Here is a 21,302-nt window from a genome sequence, read left to right on the forward strand (position 1 = left end):
CCTACTTCGGTGCTAGCAGAAATCCGCACGAAGTAGGGCTTTTGGGTGCTTTAACTGCGCCACGCCCCCAGCATTTGGGCGCCTTGACTGTCATTTTATACAGGAGTAGCCACTTTACATGGCTAGTCCCCTGCATTTTGGGCACAACATCCGTTATAAGTGATGGGTGCCCAGGAACAATTGTATAGCTCCCGCCACTTTAGACAGGAGGTGTAGCCACAATAATACAATTGAATTCCTCACATTATGTTTCAATAGGCAGAGTTTATGACAAACGTTTCAATTGTATTTTTTATTTTTAAACAATTGCCAGTGTAGCTATCCATCAAGAATCTATCCTATACAAGGTAACATTACTGTATTTTTAGTTTTGCAATAACAAAACACAAAAGAAAACTCAAACACGCCTGTCAGTTGGCAGTCTATTATTCGGGTGGATTGGTCATCAGTTTGTGGTCGGTTTGCAAACCGTTGCTAAGTAAATCTGCGGTTTGTATACTTGTAATAAAAAATTTTCAAAAATGTATTCATTTGCCCAATGTTCTACATAACATTACTTCCATTGCTTCAGTAGAGATCTGCATTCTGGAGTGCTGTTAGATTCTGTAAAGCTTTATCCCAAGTTATAACTTCCACTTTTGGTCTGCTGCATGCCAAACACATCAGACATGGCCTGACCACTTCCACATTACACAAACCAGGCACACATCGAGTCTGCCCACATCTTAAGAATGTCTCACTGACAATTTTATAAATAGAGAATTAAACAAGATACAGCCTCTACATTAGGATGGGTACACACTTGGCAATACAACTCATTCTATCTGAAAGATATATTGGTGCATCTGGCTGTGTGTACAGAAGACACGCCGTCCCGCACATACACTTGCCGCAGGGACCTCCGACACGGACATCTCAACTGGGCAGGCAAATTTAAATGCACGCAAAGTTGTGATGTCAACCCAGACACATCGAGAGACAGATTGGTAACTGTGTATTGGCTTACAAATCTCTGATCTGTCGTCAGACTGTGTACCCAGCATTAGATGAAGTCTGGAAAACTCTTTCAGTAATTCAGACAATGGAATTAGCCTGTATGAAGGTGGGTAAACACCTAGCAGATATATCCGTAGATGATGGTCGTTTATATACACTGAACGACCATCATCTTCCAGGCAACCGTGGGTTCCAATGGCCGAGAGCATGTCCGCCACCCTCCCCACGGCTGCCGCTGAATGTGCGACCGCCCCGTACACACTTGCCGATGGACAGATATGTCTGTAGATATATATCGGTCCATCGGCTGTGCAGCACAGCCAACGCGATATGTCTGTCAATGGCATCGTTCACAGACATAGTGCTGAACGGCCAATATATCTGTTAGTTTGTACCCAGCTTCAGTGTAATACACTTTCTTTTTTATGACTCTGACAAGGCTATTTGACATCTTCAGCAGAGTCTATTTGAGTACACTAACCACAGTAGGCGCTGTAAACAATTATCAATTGCCCCTGATGGACTTCATTTACACAGCACAAAACTGGCAAGGCAAACACTAGCTCAAAATGTTTTTGTATTTCTTGGACAATATTCACATAACATGTCAGTGTGTGCGCCCATCATTACACTAATTCATAAAAATTGCAGTGAGTTATTTGATAACAGTTTTAAGATGCAAATTTTCTAGAACCATAGCACGTACACAAAAACGTGTTCTTATTGTGTACCACTCTAGACAGACAATAGTTGATGATTGAGCACAGTAATTAAACAACTTTAACCAGTGTTAAAAAATAACCTATATTTATAACTGTTTTTCTTACCAAGATGTGGGACAGGCCAATAGGTATGGAGAATATAAGTGATGACAAACACAAATCTTAAAATTTATTCTTTGCTCTTACAAGTTGAAAATTAAACAGTTGGGCCGATTTTTGCTTTAAAAAAAACAAAAACAGGTGTACATAGCGTAAAAAAAATTAGTACACATTTTAATTTTTAGTAATTTACACAAATTCTGTAAGATACATAATTTACGTAAGGTACAGTACCCAATAATTTACTACAGTGATAATAATCAAGGGTGCCACTCAGACCATAGGAAAACCCTAAAATAGAGGTACTAGGCCACTACTAACTCTTTTTCATCGGGCTCTGTCAGGAGCAAGTAGCATTGTCTACTGGTTTCATGGATGCCCAGCAGTGGGCTGGTACAGTGTACCATTATGAAATTAGTAGCTGGTACACCGTACCGCCCGAACACCTTACCGCCGCGGCACCAACATTCGCTACACAGCTGAGCAAGTCACAGTGTTCGGCGGCATGATCCCTGCTCTTAGTTTTGCCTAGCTGCATGCGTGGGAACATGACTTTTTTTTGTCAAATTATTTTTAATACAGTGGTGTTTTATTTTTGTTTTTTTTTCAGCCCTGCAAAATAACATTAATTCCAACTCTACACGCATCCCAGTGGGGTGATTAAAATTTTATCGGTGGCGGCTGTCAGTGCTGGGTGTCTGACAGAGCAATTCAATTGTTGCTCTGTTTGGAAGCGAACAGCCACCAGCATCGGCATTTCTGCTCGCCCCCTCCTGAGAAGGCGAGCAGAAGTGTGCGATAAGTCTTAATTCTGGCACCTAAACGGAAGTTTGGGCACCCTTACCTGGACTTTAGGCCAGTGTAGCCGTTTTACACAGCTAAACCTGGTCTAAATTGGTGCGACAAGCGCGATAGTTAATGGGCGCCCAAAACACTTGAATTGCAACATTATGCCACATGTTCAAGGGCGGAAGGGCACAATTGCCCTGCTCCAGCACTATATGCAAATAAGCCAAAATTAAAAACTAGAACAATAAAAATATTAGTATTTGACTTACGGGAGCAACAATACAAAACATATAATATGGCATAAAAGTATTATCTCAGAGTCATATGGCCTGAGACGATGATGAGGCTGCACCAGTAATGGATTGATATAAAGTCCCCGCTCAACTTAGATGTAAAAGTAATATAGTACATATTTGAGAGGATTGAAACTGCTGTAGAGATATCACAGTTCACTATAATGCGGGATGGTGTGTCCCTCCAAAATTCATAATAAATCGTACACCTGAATAGGAATTCCAGAGGTTACAGGGTTAGTCAGATGATGTAACGGACACAAATAAGCTCATCGCTGCAGAGACGAGTATCCAGTGAGTGTCCCGGCAAAGTCCAATGGTCTGTAAGTGTGACTGATGGTAATCTTAGCCGTATGGAACGTGAAGTCCATCATGACACTGCACTCAGTGGTACATGCACGCAGCGGTACTCAGTCAGGTGAACAATGAATGGCTGGAGATGGAGATGCCTTGGTGCAGCACTCCAACCCTTTGCTAATTATTTGTTTTTCAATTCTGTATGTACATATGGTCCATATTCAATTTACCAAGTTACTTGACCCTAATGCAGTGTTCAGTTTTTGTTTAAAAGCACTGACCCTTCCCTTATGAGCAGGCCACTCTAGAATGCATCGACTCTTGAACATGCCTCTTCTCAGCTGGATGGTGGGATATAGTTTATAATCTGGGATGTCCTCAAGAAATAAGAGAATGATGGAATCGCGACTCTGCTCAATAGCTTGCCGGAGGGCATGTTGAACCTTGAATCTTATAGAAACAAAATCAAAATAATTTATTATATGCATAACAAGAGACTTACTTCATACACAGGCAGAAAGTTATCCATTTTACCAAAGGAATCTGAGTGCCATATGCTGCTGAATACATGTTGAGCTCTGGAGGCTGCTGAAGCCACAGGGGCCTCTTGGGATAATAATATAATTTGATATCTCAAAAATGGATCAAGATATTTTTGTTAAGGGAATGGATGCTGCAGAAAAGGACTCATCTTTCCCTTTCATGTATTCTTTACCTATTGCTGCTTGCTCACCATCTATATGTCCTGTACATGAGGCCTACTAAAATGGTACCTGACCTATCTCCCTCTTGCTACTGATCCTTGGACCAGGCTGTTATTCACACTCTTTGGTCCCTGTTTTATTACTTTATGCGAATATGAGAATCTGTTCAGCTATAGTGGGAAACCGGCGCCGGCCATTGATTTTACACCGGCTGCCGCAACAATCATCATTAGTATATACACTTTACACCAATCCCATTCTAGGTGCAAGAGATGCATCAGAAACAGGCTTCTCTGCCCTGTAGACACGACTCAAAACTGCAAGTTCCATTTGATACTCTTCCCACAAGTCAGGGCGATTCTGTGTGATTGCTTTGCCACCTCATAGCTCACGCCCCAAAATGCACTTTTTCGCAGACAAACAAATCCAGCCAAGTTGCGCGTTTGACTCAGAACAGGACTGACATATGCAAAACTGTGTATAATCGCTTCTGTGCATGCGCTATATGCAAAGACTTGCCATTTGCGCTCGTGAAAAGAGATCCATGGGACTCAGATTGAGCCCATGTAGGTGCAAGCGCAGAGAGTCGGGTGCCTCTAAACGGACTGGACTCACTCTGGTGAGCCAGTCCGATTCTGTGTACACATGGACTCTGATGACCAGGTACCTAAACACTAAAGCGTAGTTGCCATAGTAACATGGTAACATCACTGTGATGTCACTCCAGCAAGGACTAGCCAAATTATGGCAGAAGAGATGTAACCCAACTCCCACCCGCTCCTCAGCGGCAACATCATCACTAGTCACATTGAGATAACATTGTTGAGGCATGCCATGGTAATTACAAGTAAAAATAAATAACAATAATAAATACATAAATAAAAGAATACAACATGTAAAATAAAACATGCTCCTTCTACTGGCAGCCCCTTTCACAACTAAAAATGTCAGTGATACTTATTTTAATGCATTCTGTGTGGGGTAACAGTCATGCAAGACTGAAACACAGAATGACCGTGGCTCTAACCCTATATAAAAAAAAGGTGCGTCCACCAATTTCTCGCCTCCACCGTAAGAGAATTGAGCTTGTGCACGTGGAGGCATTTCACGTGCGTTCACTTGCAGTACTAAGAGGAAAAGTAAACTCTTAAATTTAAGCAAAGTACATTTGTTCATGGATTGTATAACTGCATTAGATCAGGAGTACTGTTCATATTTGTTATCACTATGCAAGAGGTTCCAGACAAATTAATTTAGTGATAAACTGGGGTTGCATTAACTATTTAAATATTGCTGTGGATAAAAAAAAATAATAATGGAAAATGGTAGCTTGTCTGTTATGCATACACAATGTCCAAAAATAAATAGATTACATAAACTTCTAAAAGAAAGACGAGCCATCGAAATGGATGAAACTGAATAGACATGGATATTGGTCTGATCATGTGACACCTCCTGTGATTCTGTGGCTACACTTCAACTATTGTATCATGTCTATAAGGAAATAGTTCATTGAGCATCTTCCTGATGAACCCAGGGCACTCACAGTATTGGGAAAAATACTATATATTTCTCAAACATAATAACTAAGAAATTGTATCAAAGGGTTTTGTTTCCAACAAATATTCTCAGTGTGAAGCTATGTTTACAACCCTATTTTATATTTAAACAAGTTTAATAGTCTCTAATGAGCCTATTTTCTATGCCCTTGTAATAACCTTACCACAGCAACAGAAAATTTAGATTCAACCCACAACACACTTTATCAAGTTCCCTGGGGCAGCTGAATTACACTTAGGCGATTCTAGGTCTTACCATTTTTCCATCAAGTTATCAGTTCAGGGCCCATGCATACTGGTTCACACAAGCGCAGTGGCACTGGATGTCTGTACATAGGACTTCCAGTTCCAAATTAATTTTAAAAAAATAAATAAATAAATAAATTTTAAAATAAGCAAAAAAATTATAAAATAAAAAAAAATGCTTTATTGGAACAATAAAGCATTTTTTTTTCAGTTCTGATCCCGGTTTTCAAGATCCTGAGCTGATAATAACGGTACTAGGATCTGTAACTGTCCATGGTAATTAGGGTATTTTTTTGTGGAAATCTTTAGCATAGAGATCTATTCCCTGCAGTTTTCACCAGCAGGAAGAGATGGATTTTCCCTATATAAATAGGCCTTAAAAATGTTTATATATTATGCCACTGGTTTAAATTAGTCACACTTACCTTTTACACCATTGATCTTTTAAAAAATAATGAGTGATAACAAAAATTATCTTTCTGCTTTGGTGGATGCTGTTGACTATTGATTGTAGAACTGATAATCCACCTTCGAAATCTCTTTCCTCAAAGCAGAATCTAACTTGGCAGGTCTCGTCTTCTTCAAGAGGAAGCAAATGTCGGTCCACCCAAGTCTTGTCTTTACTGGCATGAATGATATAAGCATCATAATCAAACATTCTATTACCCGGATCAATTTCTCTAAAGCCAAGAATTTTGTTTTCCAGAATACTCCAGTAAAACTTCAGTCTCCAGCCTTGGAAATGTAGAAACAAAACCAAAAACATAAAACAACTTGTAAAAGTGAAAGTGATGATAAAAACTGTTTTAAAAGGAGCAGTATCCTTGCAAGGTGAGCTATCAAATGTTTGTACTAAACCACCATGGTAATTCATGGGCGTGTTACAAACGTATTGCAGAGGTCGGCCTTGGACAGTCGTGTTGGTACTGTTAAGCCAATTTGCAAACCACATTATGCTTTCACATGTGCAATCAAATGGGTTCAAAGCCATATTTAAGCTTTTTAGGTTCCTAAAAACATTATTAAATGTTTTTTCTTCAACTGAAGTTACGAGATTCTTATGAAGATCCAATGCCACAAGTGAGCTTTGATCATCAAATAATGATGGTGGCAGTATGTATACATTATTTTCACCCATTTCCAAAATGTTTAAGCTTGAAAGTCCTTTGAAAGCATCAGCAGGTATCTCATCAAAGCCGTTGGACAACAAGTCAACTATTTCCAGCCTATTGAGTCCTTTCAAAAACAAAACAGGCCCACCAGGATTAGCTTTTTTCCACAGTCGTGCCAGGTTGTTGTGCTGCAGATTTAGAATTCTAAGATTATGAAGCCCAGCAAACATATCCTCACCTATGTTAGCAATATTGTTGTTACTAAGGTCCAAAAATGTTAGGTTCTGCAGGTAGCTAAAAGGAGATGTGCTCAGACTTTTAAATGTTAATGCTGACTTTCTGAGATATAATTTTTCAAGAGTTGGAACGGAAATAAATGAATTGCTTGTAAGAGTCAGTTGTTTGTTGTACGATAAATAAATCATTTTAATACTGCGAAGACCTTCAAATTCATGTCCCGTAAATTCTTGGTCAATCCTGTTCAGGCCTAAATCAAGCACTTGAAGATGTTCCAGATAGGAAAAGGCTCTATATTCTAGTTTAGCTAAGCTTGTTTTTGTCAGATTCAGCAATATTAATGGCGACTTCGAAAAAGATGAAAATGTGTTATTAGTAACAAATGGAAGAGTACATTCACTGAAGCTTACATTCTTTAAGCTGGTCAGACCTGTAAAAGTGAGTTCTGTAAGGGCAAGGTCTTTATTATTTTCAAAATTTAAGTACTCCAGGTTTTTGAGCCACTGGAATGAGAAGTCATCAATTCTATGGTCTTTTGAACTACTGAAAAAGTTTTTTAAGTTCAAGGACTGAACACTGACTAAACCCTTAAATGTTCCGGAAATTAGATGACTGACTTGATTTTCCTCCAAGTTTAAAATTTTCAAATGTGGCAAATAAATAAAGGAATCATTATCAATCTGGGACATGCTGTTTTTGGAGATATCCAAACTTGTTAGATTTGTGGCTGATAGCCCTTTCAATGTTGTATTGTGTATCTTTGAAAGTTGACTGTTAAGTAGAATAAGGACTTCAATTTTAGTGCTGACTAATTCTGAGCAAAGTTGTTCTGTCAGCTTAGGCCCAAGTGTCATGTTAGCCATTACAAGTGTGCGAAGATTTCCTAGTTGCTGAAAACAGTCTTGTTGAATCTAAGAGGAAAAGAGAACGAGTTAATAAAATGCACGGGGCAAACATATGGATTTTTTGTGCATTTATTTCAGTTAATATTAAGGGGTCTATTCTTGATGTTAATTATCGGGGCCCGAACGGAGCAGTGACACTAGTGCGCTTGCAAGACCTACAGGTTACGCATGTGCACAAGAGCCCCGACATCTAGCAGAAGGAGCTGGACAGGGGTGGAGGGATCCGAAAGGATTCCTCTTTGCAACCCAGGAACTACTTCCCATAGGGAAGGAGCGGGTTGTGAGCCCAGAACGGGAGCACTTGCCATCTGAAGATGGTGAATGCTCCCGCACTCATGCTCCGAAAATATTGTATTTTCTGAGCTTGATGAATTCTGTCCCCATACTATAGGGACAGCGGGCCATTCTGCAAGAGGAAGGTAAGCAGGAGATATCTGTGATACTAGTGTATGGGGACAGCGGGCCATTCCGCAAGAGGAAGGTAAGCAGGAGATATCTGTGATACTAGTGTATGGGGACAGCGGGCCATTCTGCAAGAGGAAGGTAAGCAGGAGATATCTGTGATACTAGTGTATGGGGACAGCGTGCCATTCCGCAAGAGGAAGGTAAGCAGGAGATATCTGTGATACAGTATCTGCTGCTTTACCTTCTTGATGAATGGCCCGATAGAAATGAAGTGATGATGAATAGGCCCCATAGAAAGAAAGCTATAATAAAACCACAACCATTAATGAGAACAGTGATGCAATAATATTGTGAATAAATTATATGGGGTCAATATATAGAAGTGCCAATTTGCGGTACTCGCGGCGAGGTTGCATGACTTTTCTACAAATGTGCATGAAAAAAAATGGTGGAAAAATGATAGTAAGCAGCATTTTGGGGTATTAGCTCAGCAATGATAGAGCGTTATCAGATAGACTGGAGCTGATGCGGAGTTGCGGAGCATATCTGCACTGAAGTATAGGCGATGCAGAGGCGTAGTGGAAAAGGCTTAACTGGGCTGTAATGGGGTGTTCTCAGGTAGGAAAAGTCCAGTAATTGTGTGTTGATGAAGCTGCAGGCTATGCAGAATTAGTAAGTGTAAATGTTTCCAGGTGTATCTTTTGCACCTAGTATACTACCAGTGCAGCTGCGCACTGATGCTGCTGACTGGCATGGAACAAGCGGATAGGGGGTGGGTACATAGCAAGATGGGTTCATTCTTGCATGCATGCACTAAGGCCCTCATTCAGAGGCGGTCGGAGGATGCAAGCGGTCGCTCAGAAACTGGGCGGCCGCTTGCATCCTGACCGGCCGCCTCTGTTTCAGTCGTTAGAGCTGTGGATGTAAATCCACAGCCTAACGACCGCTAGGGTGATGGTCGCGATGGTCATAGACCATCGTGGCTTACGACGAGACCCTAGGGTAGGGTCTCACTTGTCGTAAGCCCCGGAGAGCTTCTGGCTCTGTCAGAGCCGGAAGCTCTCCACTGATCTCCCCCAAACGGCAGGCGTTCCCATGGGAACGCCTCCATTTGGGCTGCCACCCCCCGGCCCGCCTTCCAAACGGGGCGAGCTGTCAAACAACATCGACAGCTCGCCCCCTTTGGAAAGAGACCCGCTACGACCAGCGCTGTCGGTCGTAGCGGGTCTCACGCATGCGCACGAAGGAGCCGGCTACTTCGTGCGCATGCGTGAGACCCGCTACGACCGACAGTGACGGTCGTAGCGGGTCTCACGCATGCGCACGAAGGAGCCGGCTCCCTCGTGCGCATGCGCACTGGAAAAACATTGAGGCGGCCGTGCGGTCGTAGACCGTACGGCCGCCTCTGAATGAAGCCCTAAATGTGGGAGCATATACACCCAAATATCATCCAACTCTGAGCCAGACCCAATCTCCTTGAGTTAAACCAGCATTACTAGTTTATTTACAACCATATTATTATGGGGGTAGATGTACTAAGCTTTGGAGAGTGATAAACTACCAGCCACTCAGCTCCTAACTGTCATCTTGCAGTCTGTGTTTGAAAAATGAAAGGAGTTGTTTGGTTGGTAGTTTATCATTCTCAACAGCTTAGTACATCTGCCCCTTAGTCCTATTATGCCTAAATGTATCCATCTTCTGCTGGTAAGCAATACAATAAAATCTACTGAGAACAACATTTCAAGCAATAAAATACATTCATAAAGATTTAGATGCTGATACTTCTGAGCACACCAAGCCGGAAATGTACTCCAATATGTGCAAAAATTGAAGTGGTGTACTCAGACTTCCTTATAATACATTACTTCAAGTCATCCGCATCCTAATGAGCTCGGTCACAGATTCCAAGGCCCCATTAACATTCTGAAAAGAATAAAAGATCTTTTGTTTTTGTCTGTGTGAAACGCTACCGTACAATATGTACATCTGCCAACTGTAGCCTCAGGAACACTATTACTTCCCTGTGCTGCGATAATGGGAATGAGGTGCTGTCTAGCTGTCAGCAGAATTTCCAATGTCCCCTGTGTAACTCCCCTAGCAGTGCACATACTGCACATCCAATTATTTAGCTGGGACTCCAAGTATCAGTATTCCATTGCAATGGGATCCCAAAAGAGGCACTTCCCAACAAGGGTTGGGTATGGGACACTGGCACTCGGGATCCCAGCAGGCAAAATCCCGACGCCGGCATCCCGATACGGTTAGGATACCCACACCTGTCGGATGGTACCCTAACCCTCCCCGGGGCCTAACCTCCCCCCTAGTGCCTTAACCTTTCCTCCCCCTTCCTTCAACCTAAACCTCCCCCTTAATGCCTAACCGTCCCTCTAGTGCCTAACCCCTAACCCCACAGCTAACCCCGCGATTTACCTTTGGGATGCTGGTAGTTGGGATGGCGGCTCCGGGATTGTGACAGGTGTCGGGATTCCGGTGCAGGTATTCTAAGCACCAGCATCCCACATGCCAGGATATTATCCTCATCCCCCCAACAGAATATATTGCACATTTGGTGATTAGGAGGATCCCAAATAAAAGGCCATGTGTCCTCATTTGGGTCCTTGACCAACAGTACAATGCACTGGCCCAGTCTACAACTTGTCCTGATCCTTGTCATTGGGAAGCTGCAGAATAAGAAATGTATAGTTAAAGAGCAGCTAAACCTAAAATGAAAATTGACTAGTACAGAGCATCTGTTAATGACATGTACAATATATCTGTAGCAGCTTTATTACCCTGGCAGAACAAATAACCACAATCTACTCTATTATTTAGTTCTGATATGTTCCTGGAACGGTTTCTCTAATTTGTCCCTGACTTGATGGCGATTGTAGGGTTCCAGGTTCTGTGACCGTAGTATTGCCATGTAGAGGTGCACCAGCTCAGCAGCAAAGTGTCCGTGGAAACGATTTTAAAATATTAGCAAATGTATCAAATATATTTGCTAACAATTTTAGTTTCCAGGAGCAATATGAGCCGACTTATATATATATGGTTTAATTGTCCTCTAATAATTACTGCAAACAAACTGTATATTAAGTCCTTTTTCAGGCAAGGGCATACATGTGGTAGACCCATTTTATCATCAATTATTTGTTCAGTGTTACTAATGTCACGTTCAACAATTTCTCAACCCGAAATAAGGCAGGGTGTGTAACAGATGACATGGTGGAAATGTGATGCACTGTTACACATGAGCAAACAGTGTGAAACTGAAGATTTCTCAGTATATCATGTAGTAAAAAAGCTGGATTTTATCATTACCACGTCACAGTGCAAACACGAGTTACTTAGCTCCCTTGTTCATATTTTTCAGGAAGGTTCCTCTTTGGTCTCACTTCTACAGGCATTTTCCCATTGCTCAGAGGTTTGATGCTCCCCTTACACGCTGTAGTCAGGGTTATGAGGGTGAAAGAGTTAAGTCACAGTGCTATCTAACTGCACATTTGGACCTCCTGATTCAGGTCTTAAGTAGCGTCCTCACGTGCATGTTGTCAGGTGGAATGACAGGGCTGAGGCTGCACATACTGTATGTTGGTATCTCAGGATATTTCAGTGGCATAAGGTGTGGGGACAAAGGAACGGTCACCACTCCCTTCATGATCTTTAGGAGTGCTATACATAACAGGTTGTTTAGGTGGAGTGAGAGTAAGATTATATGCCTGCAGCAGGTAAGACCTGTTGCACAAGTAGGTTCACTGTTCTCTCTCCTACAACAGCTGTTTCTTAGCTATATCAGCAGCTCTTCCGGAGTACAATGGTCTCTCGGTAAATCTCTCTTGGTATTAGACAGTGCAGCACGGAAAGGTAGACCAGTTGGATGAGAGGTTACATTATTTAATAATGGTGTCGTACAGAGGTGTCCACATACATCTATCCTCCCCGCGCTATCGTGGGCACCGTGTGACTCAAAAGCGCTGAGCGTATTTTTGTGAAAAATGTTCCCTTCATATGCATCTTATTTGCAGAACGATGTGAATAGAATGCTAATTAAAATGATATTTATTCAGCATGCCTATAGTCTGTGTGCCACTGCGGGTGTATCTGCATTACAGTGTCAGCAGCTAGAAGCAGCAAGGGGTTCAGCTATGTAATGCACTGAAGGACTAGTTTACAAAAATAATAACAGAATCTTTATTTCATCCATTAAAACAAATTTTCACTACAAATCTAATTTCCAAACCATCTAAATATAATAATGAAAGTCAGGGCCGGCTCCAGGTGTTGCCACATCCTGCGCAAGTTCCGGACTGCGGCGCCCGGTTATCCTGCACATGGCAAAGTTGCGCTCCCCTAAAGGGGTGTGGTCTACTTTTCATCAGCCACACCCCCTTAATGGCATATTTGGGGGGCGTGCCCATATGGCACGCCTCCCATTTAACGTCAGGCTGGGGGCGAGCCCAGCACTCCTTCAGTAGCTGGGCTGCCCCCAGCACCCTCCCTGCGCTGATAGGCGCGGCATCAATTCAGATTCTCTGGGGTCCGGCACCACTGCGGCGATGGGGTGCCCAACCTTCCGACCCAAAAAATGGGACTGTCCCGCTGAAATCAGGATGGTTGGGAGGGGTGCACCCTCTATGTTCGACTGCGCCACTTGGACGTGCCTTGAGCCGGCCCTGATGAAAGTGGTGTAGAAGTAAGAAATTTGTGATGAAAAGATGCTGTTTGTGTATACCTCATATTATAAATCTATCTGTAATGTTGTTAATAGCATTTAGAGGGGGGGGCACGGTTGTCTAGAAGCCCCCTACAGGTGTGTCCTCATACACGATTGCCGCGGTCAAACAGCCCTACTCTGTGCGCCAGGTACCGTGCGACATGGCTTGCATTAAGCATCATTTTCGAATACGCTTCCTAATCGCAATGTGATGTGACAGAAACGCTTAATGAGACTGCACTAATTAATTTGATGTGTGACACTTGTATATCTGTGTGTAACGGAGTCTAAATCTGTGTACAAAGTTTTACCATGCATCAGCCTCAGCTTTTTTTTCACGTCAAGTTCCCCTTTGCTTCATCTGCGATTGTACATATTTATGCGACTGTACATATTTATAACTAATTTCTGTGCGGGTAAAGTCGCAGCCCGGCGTCTCTGTTTCGCTGCATCTGCGGTGCCAATAAGATGCAAATTTTAAGAAAAAGTTGCGCGGCATGGCGTACTGAGGATTGGTGAATGAGGACACATATATATATATATATATATATATATATATACATACACACACACACACACACACATACATACATACATACACTACCTTGCAATTGGCCAAATCGCGGCTATAGAAGAGGGCAAAGCTTGGTTGAAAATGGGCAATTTCAGTAAGCAACTGGAAACAGGTCTGGGTGAGTCGATCTACATGTCTATATGTTGGCAGCTACTGTATGTACTGCTAAAGGTAAGCCAGTGGGGGGGTGGGTTAAAAAGTGGGAAAAGAGAAGCAGTCAGTAAGAGGCATGAGATGGCAATGATAGGGGATTAAATTCTATGTTAATAAGGGGAATGAATAGTCAGACAATAGCATGAAAGGCGATGGTAATATGTCTATAGTCACATCTTGAACACAAATGTAACCCCTCCTCTAGAAATCCTGCCTTGTCCCTGATGGGATGTAGTCAGCATCTCGGCGTGCAGGATGCCGATGGTCTAAATACCAGCGCCGGAATCCCGACAACATCAGAATCCCGACAACCCAAAGCTAAGTATCGGGGGTTAGGAATTAGGGTTAGGTTTAGGGGGCAGGTAGGGAGATTTTAGGTTTAGGCAATAGAGGGTGCGGGAAGGGGGAAGAGATTAGGGTAAGGCATCGCGGAGGGAGGGTAAGTGGTAGTATACTTACCTACCACTGTCGGTATTCTGACCGCCGGGAACTCCAACCCTCCCTGACTAGAGCTATAACTCGCTCACCCTTAGGACTTTCCCTTAAACGACCTATGTAATATTGCTGATATTAACGTTACTAGAGCTCACTAATTTCTGTGTGCTGTTCTCTGTAAGTTCACTTGCTTACTATTCCCATACCCTTGCATATTTATCACAATCCCCTTATTATTCACCTATGATGTAAGAAAAGGCATTCATCTAAGTAGCCACTTGCTTTCTCTTGGGGCCCTAACTAACAGCTTCTGTCCATGACATATAGCGATTTCATTAGTTCATATATAGTGATGTATAAGAGAAACGACTGATCTGAATAGCTGAAATCTCCCTCTGTAAAGTGTTGCGGAAAAATGTGTGCGCTATATGAATAAATGCTAATAAATAAAATAAATCTATGTTAATGTCGAGGCAAATTTTTTAATAGACCTGTTCTAAAACAACAAATTATTTAATTAATAATTAGTTGGTTTCAGTGATCCCTCTTTGTTAATGCCTTGTTAAGATGTATCGCTGCGACACTTGACAAATAAGCTCCACCCAAAAATAACCGATAATACCAGTGAAATAACCAGCTACATATATCGCTTTTCAATCCCTGGGGCGGACACAGGTCTTTTTTCATGACGCTTCCCCCTTTCCCAGCTCATACATAAATTACAGTATATTATTACTAAATGGACTGCTCTTTACCTTGCATACTGTCACCACTGTCATGGGAGGAATGGGGTTGCTGAATATAAATACACAGGTTATATTGCATGAAAGTGCAAAAGCGGCTTTTTTTTTTGCCTGAGCCTGTAGGAGGACCAGGTGTTTTCCAGATGTCTCCTGAGGCTCAGGCATCCACGCTTACTTATCTGAACACGAAAGCAGCTGCACAGTCATTTCTACATACTGCTGACATTCTTTGTCCTTTCAGGAATAGACTTCTGACACCTCTGCACCCAACAGGGTGTAAGTGCCAGCACTTGGTCTCTCACACCAGGCAATGGTCAGGTACATTGTTGATAGTCATTTAAAAAGAGATTTAACAATACACAAGTTTGACGCTACTGCAGCTACAGTATAACACTATAACGCATTAAACCAATTCTCACCATTTTCACAGGGTTAGATGAAAGATCAAGTTTCTGCACAGTGCTGTTGTTGCCAAGAAATGATAGCGCCTCCTTCTGTAATTCTGTTATCATATTGTGGGAAAACAGAAGTTCAAAAAGATTCAACAACTGTTCCTTGTCTCCTAGAGCAGTAGATGTCATTTTATTTTGAGATACATCCAGAATTTGCAAACTCTACAGAGACAAAAATCATATAAATCAGACTAACTGATAACCAGACAAGACAATTCTACAACTGAAACATAGTGTATATTTATTTACCTGTAGATTTTCAAATGGGTTCCCAGTAATTTCCCTGATTCCATTTGAACTCAAGTGCAGCTCTACAAGGCTTTGGCAGGAGGAGAAGCCCTTCTCAGGAATCCTGACAAACTCATTGTGCTGCAGATTTAGAATTTTCAGCAATGGTAATTTTTGACACAATTCCGTTTCCAGAATGTGTAGTGTGTTATAACCAACATCCAGGTGTTCTAGTTTGTCGTATCTTGAGAGATTAGCTGCAGGCAGTCTCTTCAGTCTGTTATGGGAGAGGTCTAGCGCTTTAATACTGGCTGGGAGATCAGGTGGGATTACAGACAATTCCCTGTGACTGCAGTCGGCTTTTTCTAGAGTGACCGTACAGCCATTTTCAGCCATAACACATAATGCACCTATTACATATGCAAAACACAGCAAGTGTGCTAGAGAAAAATATGCAGTTTTCATTTTAATTTTGAATTTTTAAAAAAAAAAGTTTAAGAAGGTCAGTAAAACAATATCAAGTTCAAAAATATAAAGTTTCAATGAAAATAATGCTTGTAAAATATAATAGAAAATAGCCACATGTAAGTAAGGGCACCTCCACCGAAGCACAGGAAATTTTACATTTAGATTTGTGATTACAAGGCAGGAGATACTTTAAATGATACTGAAGCAGATTGTGATCATTTGCTGGATCCCCAATATGACATAATATTTTTTCAACCGTACGACTGAAAATGGATTCCTCTACTGCAAGGAAATGTATCAACCAACTTAATTCTTCAAATGTTAAGTTGCATTACTGGCAAGTGGTAGAATATTTCAGTTTGCCTTTTAAAATTGGCTGGAGAGGAGATGTGTGGGTCACAATCTCTTGTGGGCTGCTGCTGTGGTAGAGTGATTTCACTTTAGCTGATTTTGACCAGGAGAGCTAGGTGGAATATGTCTGTGTTGTGATCATCTGGTTGGATCTTCTATGGTTGGATTTGATCCTCGGGTTGAGTCCGGTAAGCTGACTGCAGTAGATAAAAAGTTAGAGGAGGTTAATTATAAATTACAATAATTAGAAACCATATCAAGTGAGAAAAAATAGGATACAGTGTAAAGTGCTGTAAATGGGGTCATAGAATAGAACTAAAGGAATAAAAATAGCACAGAAATCTGCCCCCGGGGGGTATATTTACAAAAGGCCGATTTTTGGTTGATTTTGTATTTCAGGGTCTAAATCATACAATTAGTAACAGATGATTTTTTGACATTGTTTAAAAAAGATGTAAAAAATCATCTGTTAGTAAATGTGTGATTTAGATCCTGAAACACAAAATCGACCAAAAAGTAAATATACCCCTGGGACTCACTGAAGTATTCCCATTGAAAAAACTGCAGCCAGCCTCTACCCATCCAGAAATGACTGATAACAGAGAACAATAGCTGAGATTCAGCTACACAGCCAGTGTTGATGTAATGTGGAATATCTAATCATACTTGCCTAACCTTAAAATGCCAGGAATCACGACATTGTATAGCGGTGGAAGGGATGAGATTTTTACAAATATATCCATTAATAGTTTCTTATATATAAAATCAATATGGAATCATTTAGGTTAGCTGCAAGCTCGTCTGAGTTCAGAGTTTGCAGCCAATACAAAGTGCAAACACTATATGACCTGGCAAGCTCTATTTCTACATTGCCTGCTACAGTTAGGCCATGACACGCAGCTCACACATCTCAATCAGGTTGTGTGTTTTACATGTGCCCCCTGCAGAACAAAAAAGAAATATCAAGGTGTTGTTTTTGCACGCAGTACTGTAGCTGGATTTCTTCCTAACTGTAAACCAGCCACTTTGTTGTAAAGCTTTTCAAAGTTGCTGTGTCTTCGGCAGTTTCATCTGCTGGATTTAAAGTGACAATCATATTAAATACACAACCAGGCATTGCACTTAGTACATTTACTCCTTTGTGTTCTGGGGTTAGTGGCCCTTTAAAGCATTGCATCAGGCACATCCATCTGAATCACAGAGGGCCTTCAGCATGGATCACAATTCTGCATATACGCACGCACCGCAGCTGTTAATATCAGCAGTGCTATTTAAATGTTTGCATTCACATTGCGTACGCAGCCTGACATAAGGACGCTCACTTCCCCTTACCCACATCCATATACTAGGGGAACATTGGGGAAAAATCGGTAACATTGGACCCATACGCAGTTAAGGAAGCCAAGACCTCACTCAGGAATTGCTTACTCCTGTGCACGCTATAAGTCTTCAGTCTGCGTCTGGTAGCGCAGTGGCTAATTTATGCACACCCCTGCAACGGCATTGAGACGCACTGGCACGCCTGCGTTCAACTTACCACCCACAAATGGCACTTCCTGTCAATCACTCTGTAAAGTGTCTGTGCAGCCTCTGCGTACGCAGTTCTGACTGGAGCGTCTGGCTCGCGCACTGTGATGCTGCCTGATGTTCTGCGCTGCTATACCAGTCAGCGGTAGTGGGGGCAGTCACTGACCTGGCCCATACTTGCCTACACTCCCGATGCTCCCAATTCTTCATGTAGCCTCCTGCACCCCTGAAAGAGTAGGCAGATCTCCCGCATCCTGCCCACTTCCTAGTTAAGTGGGCAGGATGGGCAGACTTTACTAGGAAATCACAGGTCTGTCGGTAGGGGGCGAGCTAAAATAAATTTAGCTCCGCCCCCTCCTCACAGACCCACGAATCGCTGCCTTTTCCTGTGGTAGGGCGGGGCCTAATGACACCCCTCGAAGATGTTTGCAGAATCTCCTCTCCGGGCTGCTTCCATAAGGAGTTCTGTAAAGTCAGCAAGAATGACCTGGAACCCCTCCAACCAGCCCGGATAAGTAGTACAAACTCCTCCCCCTCTCGCCATCCCTGCGAGGAACATCCAGGTGTTAGACACATAGCAGTCAATATAGCTCGCACCCAATCGTCCGTGCCAGTAAGTGCTGCTATATGCCGCACTTGCAGTATTTTTGTTTGCAGCCCTGCATAAAATTCCACAAGTCTGGGGAGAGATTGGGCTGCGTGGAGAACAGAGTTCAGCTGCCATATTTCTACATTGTTGTAACGGCAACTCTCCCCCCTCGCATGTAAATGGATCGACTCTTTAGGGAATTAAGTGTTTTAGGCACCTCTGCCCCCATGCATCACAGCAGGACCCCAAAAAGCTGGAAGATACAGTGACATGATAACTGGTGTATACTCTGTAAAGGGGCCTATCCATTAGCAGATGTATTTCTGAGAGATGAAAGACAAAAGATATCTATTGAAAATTCTGGTGGCTGTGCTGAACAATATCCGTCATGTACATGACAGATTTTGGCAAAAGACGAACGATATCGCATGACATCATTCAGGGAGTGGATTTTTTTCTCTCTAGTGCTTTGTAGCTGCTGCTAATATCGTTCGTCATTCACCGCATATAAACTACCAGATATTTCTAATATCTGGCAGCGATATGCGATAATTGACCAACATGTTGGAGAGATGAAAGATTCAATTTATCGGCCGCGGGAGTGCGTATCTGTCATCGTTCGGGGCCTGTCCATAGCAGATAAATTGAACAATATATCATTCTATCGTTCAATTTATCTGCTAATGGATAGGCCCCTTAAGAGAGATTATCTGGGTTTAGTGATCAGTCTGTGACATTGCATGCTATTATGTGTTACCAGTTTCTAGTTGATTCAAAATAATAATAAAAAAATATCATTAAAGTAAAAAAAAAAAAAAAAGGGAATTTGAGGTAAATTCCCCGAAAACACCTGTTTTCGGGGGTTTACCTCAAATACTAAGTATCCCCCGGATGTGTGAAGGAGGGACCGCAGCAGGTATCTCCGATACCTGCTGCGATCCCTCCATTGCTGCTGGCAGCCGCCTCCCCCATAGGTTTCTATGGGGGGTGCGATGCTGCCAAATGTATGAATATCGGGAATGCGAAGCATTCACGATATTGGAACCAGTAGCTAAAGCCATCTGAAGATAGCGTTAGCCGCTGTAGCCTATGGGGACTTACCACATGTCAGCCGGCGGAGGGATCTCCCAGATCCCTCCGCCAGCAATGGGCGCCGCTTATGTGCAGACCGCGGGACTGTGCATGCGCAGCAGCCTCTGGCCACATAGCAGGAATGGGCTCCTTTAGGACCCCGTCACCCTGCATGTGCCGGATCATACATTCGGCCGCTATGATCGCATTTTGCGATGCGATCATGGGCGGTACCCTACCCTCCAACATGACCGGTTCCATTAGGTACAAACACTCTGCTCCTGGACTTCCCACCGAATGTATGATTGCCGCCACCTGTGCTGAACTAGGTAATAGATGAGACAGAAACTATGCAGCTGACAGTAAATAGGGGGGCAGAAACTGGTGAAGGGTGAACTTAACTTTCACCCTTACCTTCAGCAGGTTTCTTAGTGACCAGTGTGGCAGCAGCACTTTCCTGCTTCACAGCGCTAGCAGGCGAAGCAGGAGCGGCATTACTCACGGTATGTGGAGTGTTAGTAAATAGAGTATCATATAAGAGAACCGCATTGCAATAACCTACCTTCCAACATGACTTCTTCCATTAGGTACAAGAGGGAAGTCCAGGAGCAGAGCATATTGTACCTAATGGAACGGGTCATGTTGGAAGGTCTGCGGTACTGCATGCCCTGATCGCATTGCAAAATGCGATCATTAATAAATTAATAAATGGGCCCCTCTGTCTCCCTGTAATTGTTAGAATATAACATAACACAATTGTAAAGCGCAACGGAATATGCTGCGCTATATAAGAAACTGTTAATAAATAACCTTAAACATTACTAAGAAAACATGAGGATTATCGTTTTGTCAATTTTTGATTTTTCTTAAATTGTAATATGTGAGAAATATCTATGTATAATTCATTCTATTCTTGAACCATTTTTGCAAACACTTGTTTATTGTGTATTTATTGCTTGTATATATAGTGGCATCTAAAAACACTTAGAAATTATATTCATTATTGTTTTGCTCTGCAGATATTGGGGGTAGCCAAGAGGGATCCAGGTCTACAATGATTGAGAACCACTGATATAGATTTTGAAGGTGAATTAAAGTTTCCATTGCGCTGCAGAGTCACATGGACTGGTAAATGCATTAACAAATGGTTACTCACAAATCAGTACTGAGCCGTGTTATTGCACTCTGTGCACTGAGAGAACCCCCTCCCCCTATTCCCAGGACCAGTCTGTTTGTTAGAAAGTCAATGTTCATGCATTTCGCCCTGGCACTCAAAACCAACCTAGCCCTATTTTATAATTATATATAATGCACTGGATATCTGGTGAGAAGCAGGTTTACACATATCTACAGTACAGTAACTGACTAAAACATTGAGAAAATCAAATTAATGTTGTAGAAACTTACAGATCCTGTTCATGGGTGAAGAATTCTGTACAAAGTTTGCAGGAGCAGCAGTATAAAAGAAAGCACAGTGACAATGACTGAGCAAGTACATTAACGGCAGGCGGAGGCCCAGGAGCTGGCAGAGCTTACTTACATCATGCTGGAGTGAGGCTCTCCCTCTGATAGGGAGTGGTTACACTGTGTTCTGCAGCTGCATATGAAACTGCTTCCAGGGCTCAATCTAATT

The 21,302-nt window shown here is 42.3% G+C and overlaps 1 protein-coding gene across 2 annotated transcripts; it reads right to left on the reverse strand.

The window, feature by feature from the left end:
- Window positions 1–1,965: 1,965 nt before the first annotated feature.
- Window positions 1,966–21,294, reverse strand: TLR3 (toll like receptor 3). Of its 2 annotated transcripts, none has more exons than XM_088478775.1 (5): window positions 21,210–21,294; window positions 15,685–16,679; window positions 15,403–15,597; window positions 6,131–7,965; window positions 1,966–3,646 (listed from the first exon to the last, which is right to left on the reverse strand). In XM_088478775.1, the coding sequence occupies exons 2-5, from the start codon at window positions 16,126–16,128 to the stop codon at window positions 3,418–3,420; spliced, it is 2,703 nt and encodes a 900-aa protein (XP_088334901.1). In that variant the 5' UTR covers window positions 16,129–16,679; window positions 21,210–21,294; the 3' UTR covers window positions 1,966–3,417. The 2 variants fall into 2 exon arrangements, with proteins under 2 accessions (XP_088334901.1, XP_088334900.1); XM_088478774.1 differs by lacking the exon at window positions 21,210–21,294 and adding an exon at window positions 21,077–21,203.
- Window positions 21,295–21,302: the final 8 nt, after the last annotated feature.

This window comes from Taudactylus pleione, unplaced genomic scaffold, assembly GCF_031769625.1.
Source record: "Taudactylus pleione unplaced genomic scaffold, aTauple2 ptg000218l, whole genome shotgun sequence".
Taxonomy (NCBI): domain Eukaryota; kingdom Metazoa; phylum Chordata; class Amphibia; order Anura; family Myobatrachidae; genus Taudactylus; species Taudactylus pleione.

Excerpts from the sequence above, each read along its gene's own strand:
- TLR3 (XM_088478775.1), bottom strand. The coding sequence starts at position 16,128 with ATGAAAACTGCATATTTTTCTCTAGCACACTTGCTGTGTTTTGCATAT. Across the intron at positions 7,966-15,402 it reads CATCTAACCCTGTGAAAATG|ATTCAACAAGACTGTTTTCA; the intron begins GTGAGAATTGGT and ends TTTTCCTCTTAG. Across the intron at positions 3,647-6,130 it reads AAAGATCAATGGTGTAAAAG|ATTCAAGGTTCAACATGCCC; the intron begins GTAAGTGTGACT and ends TGTTTCTATAAG.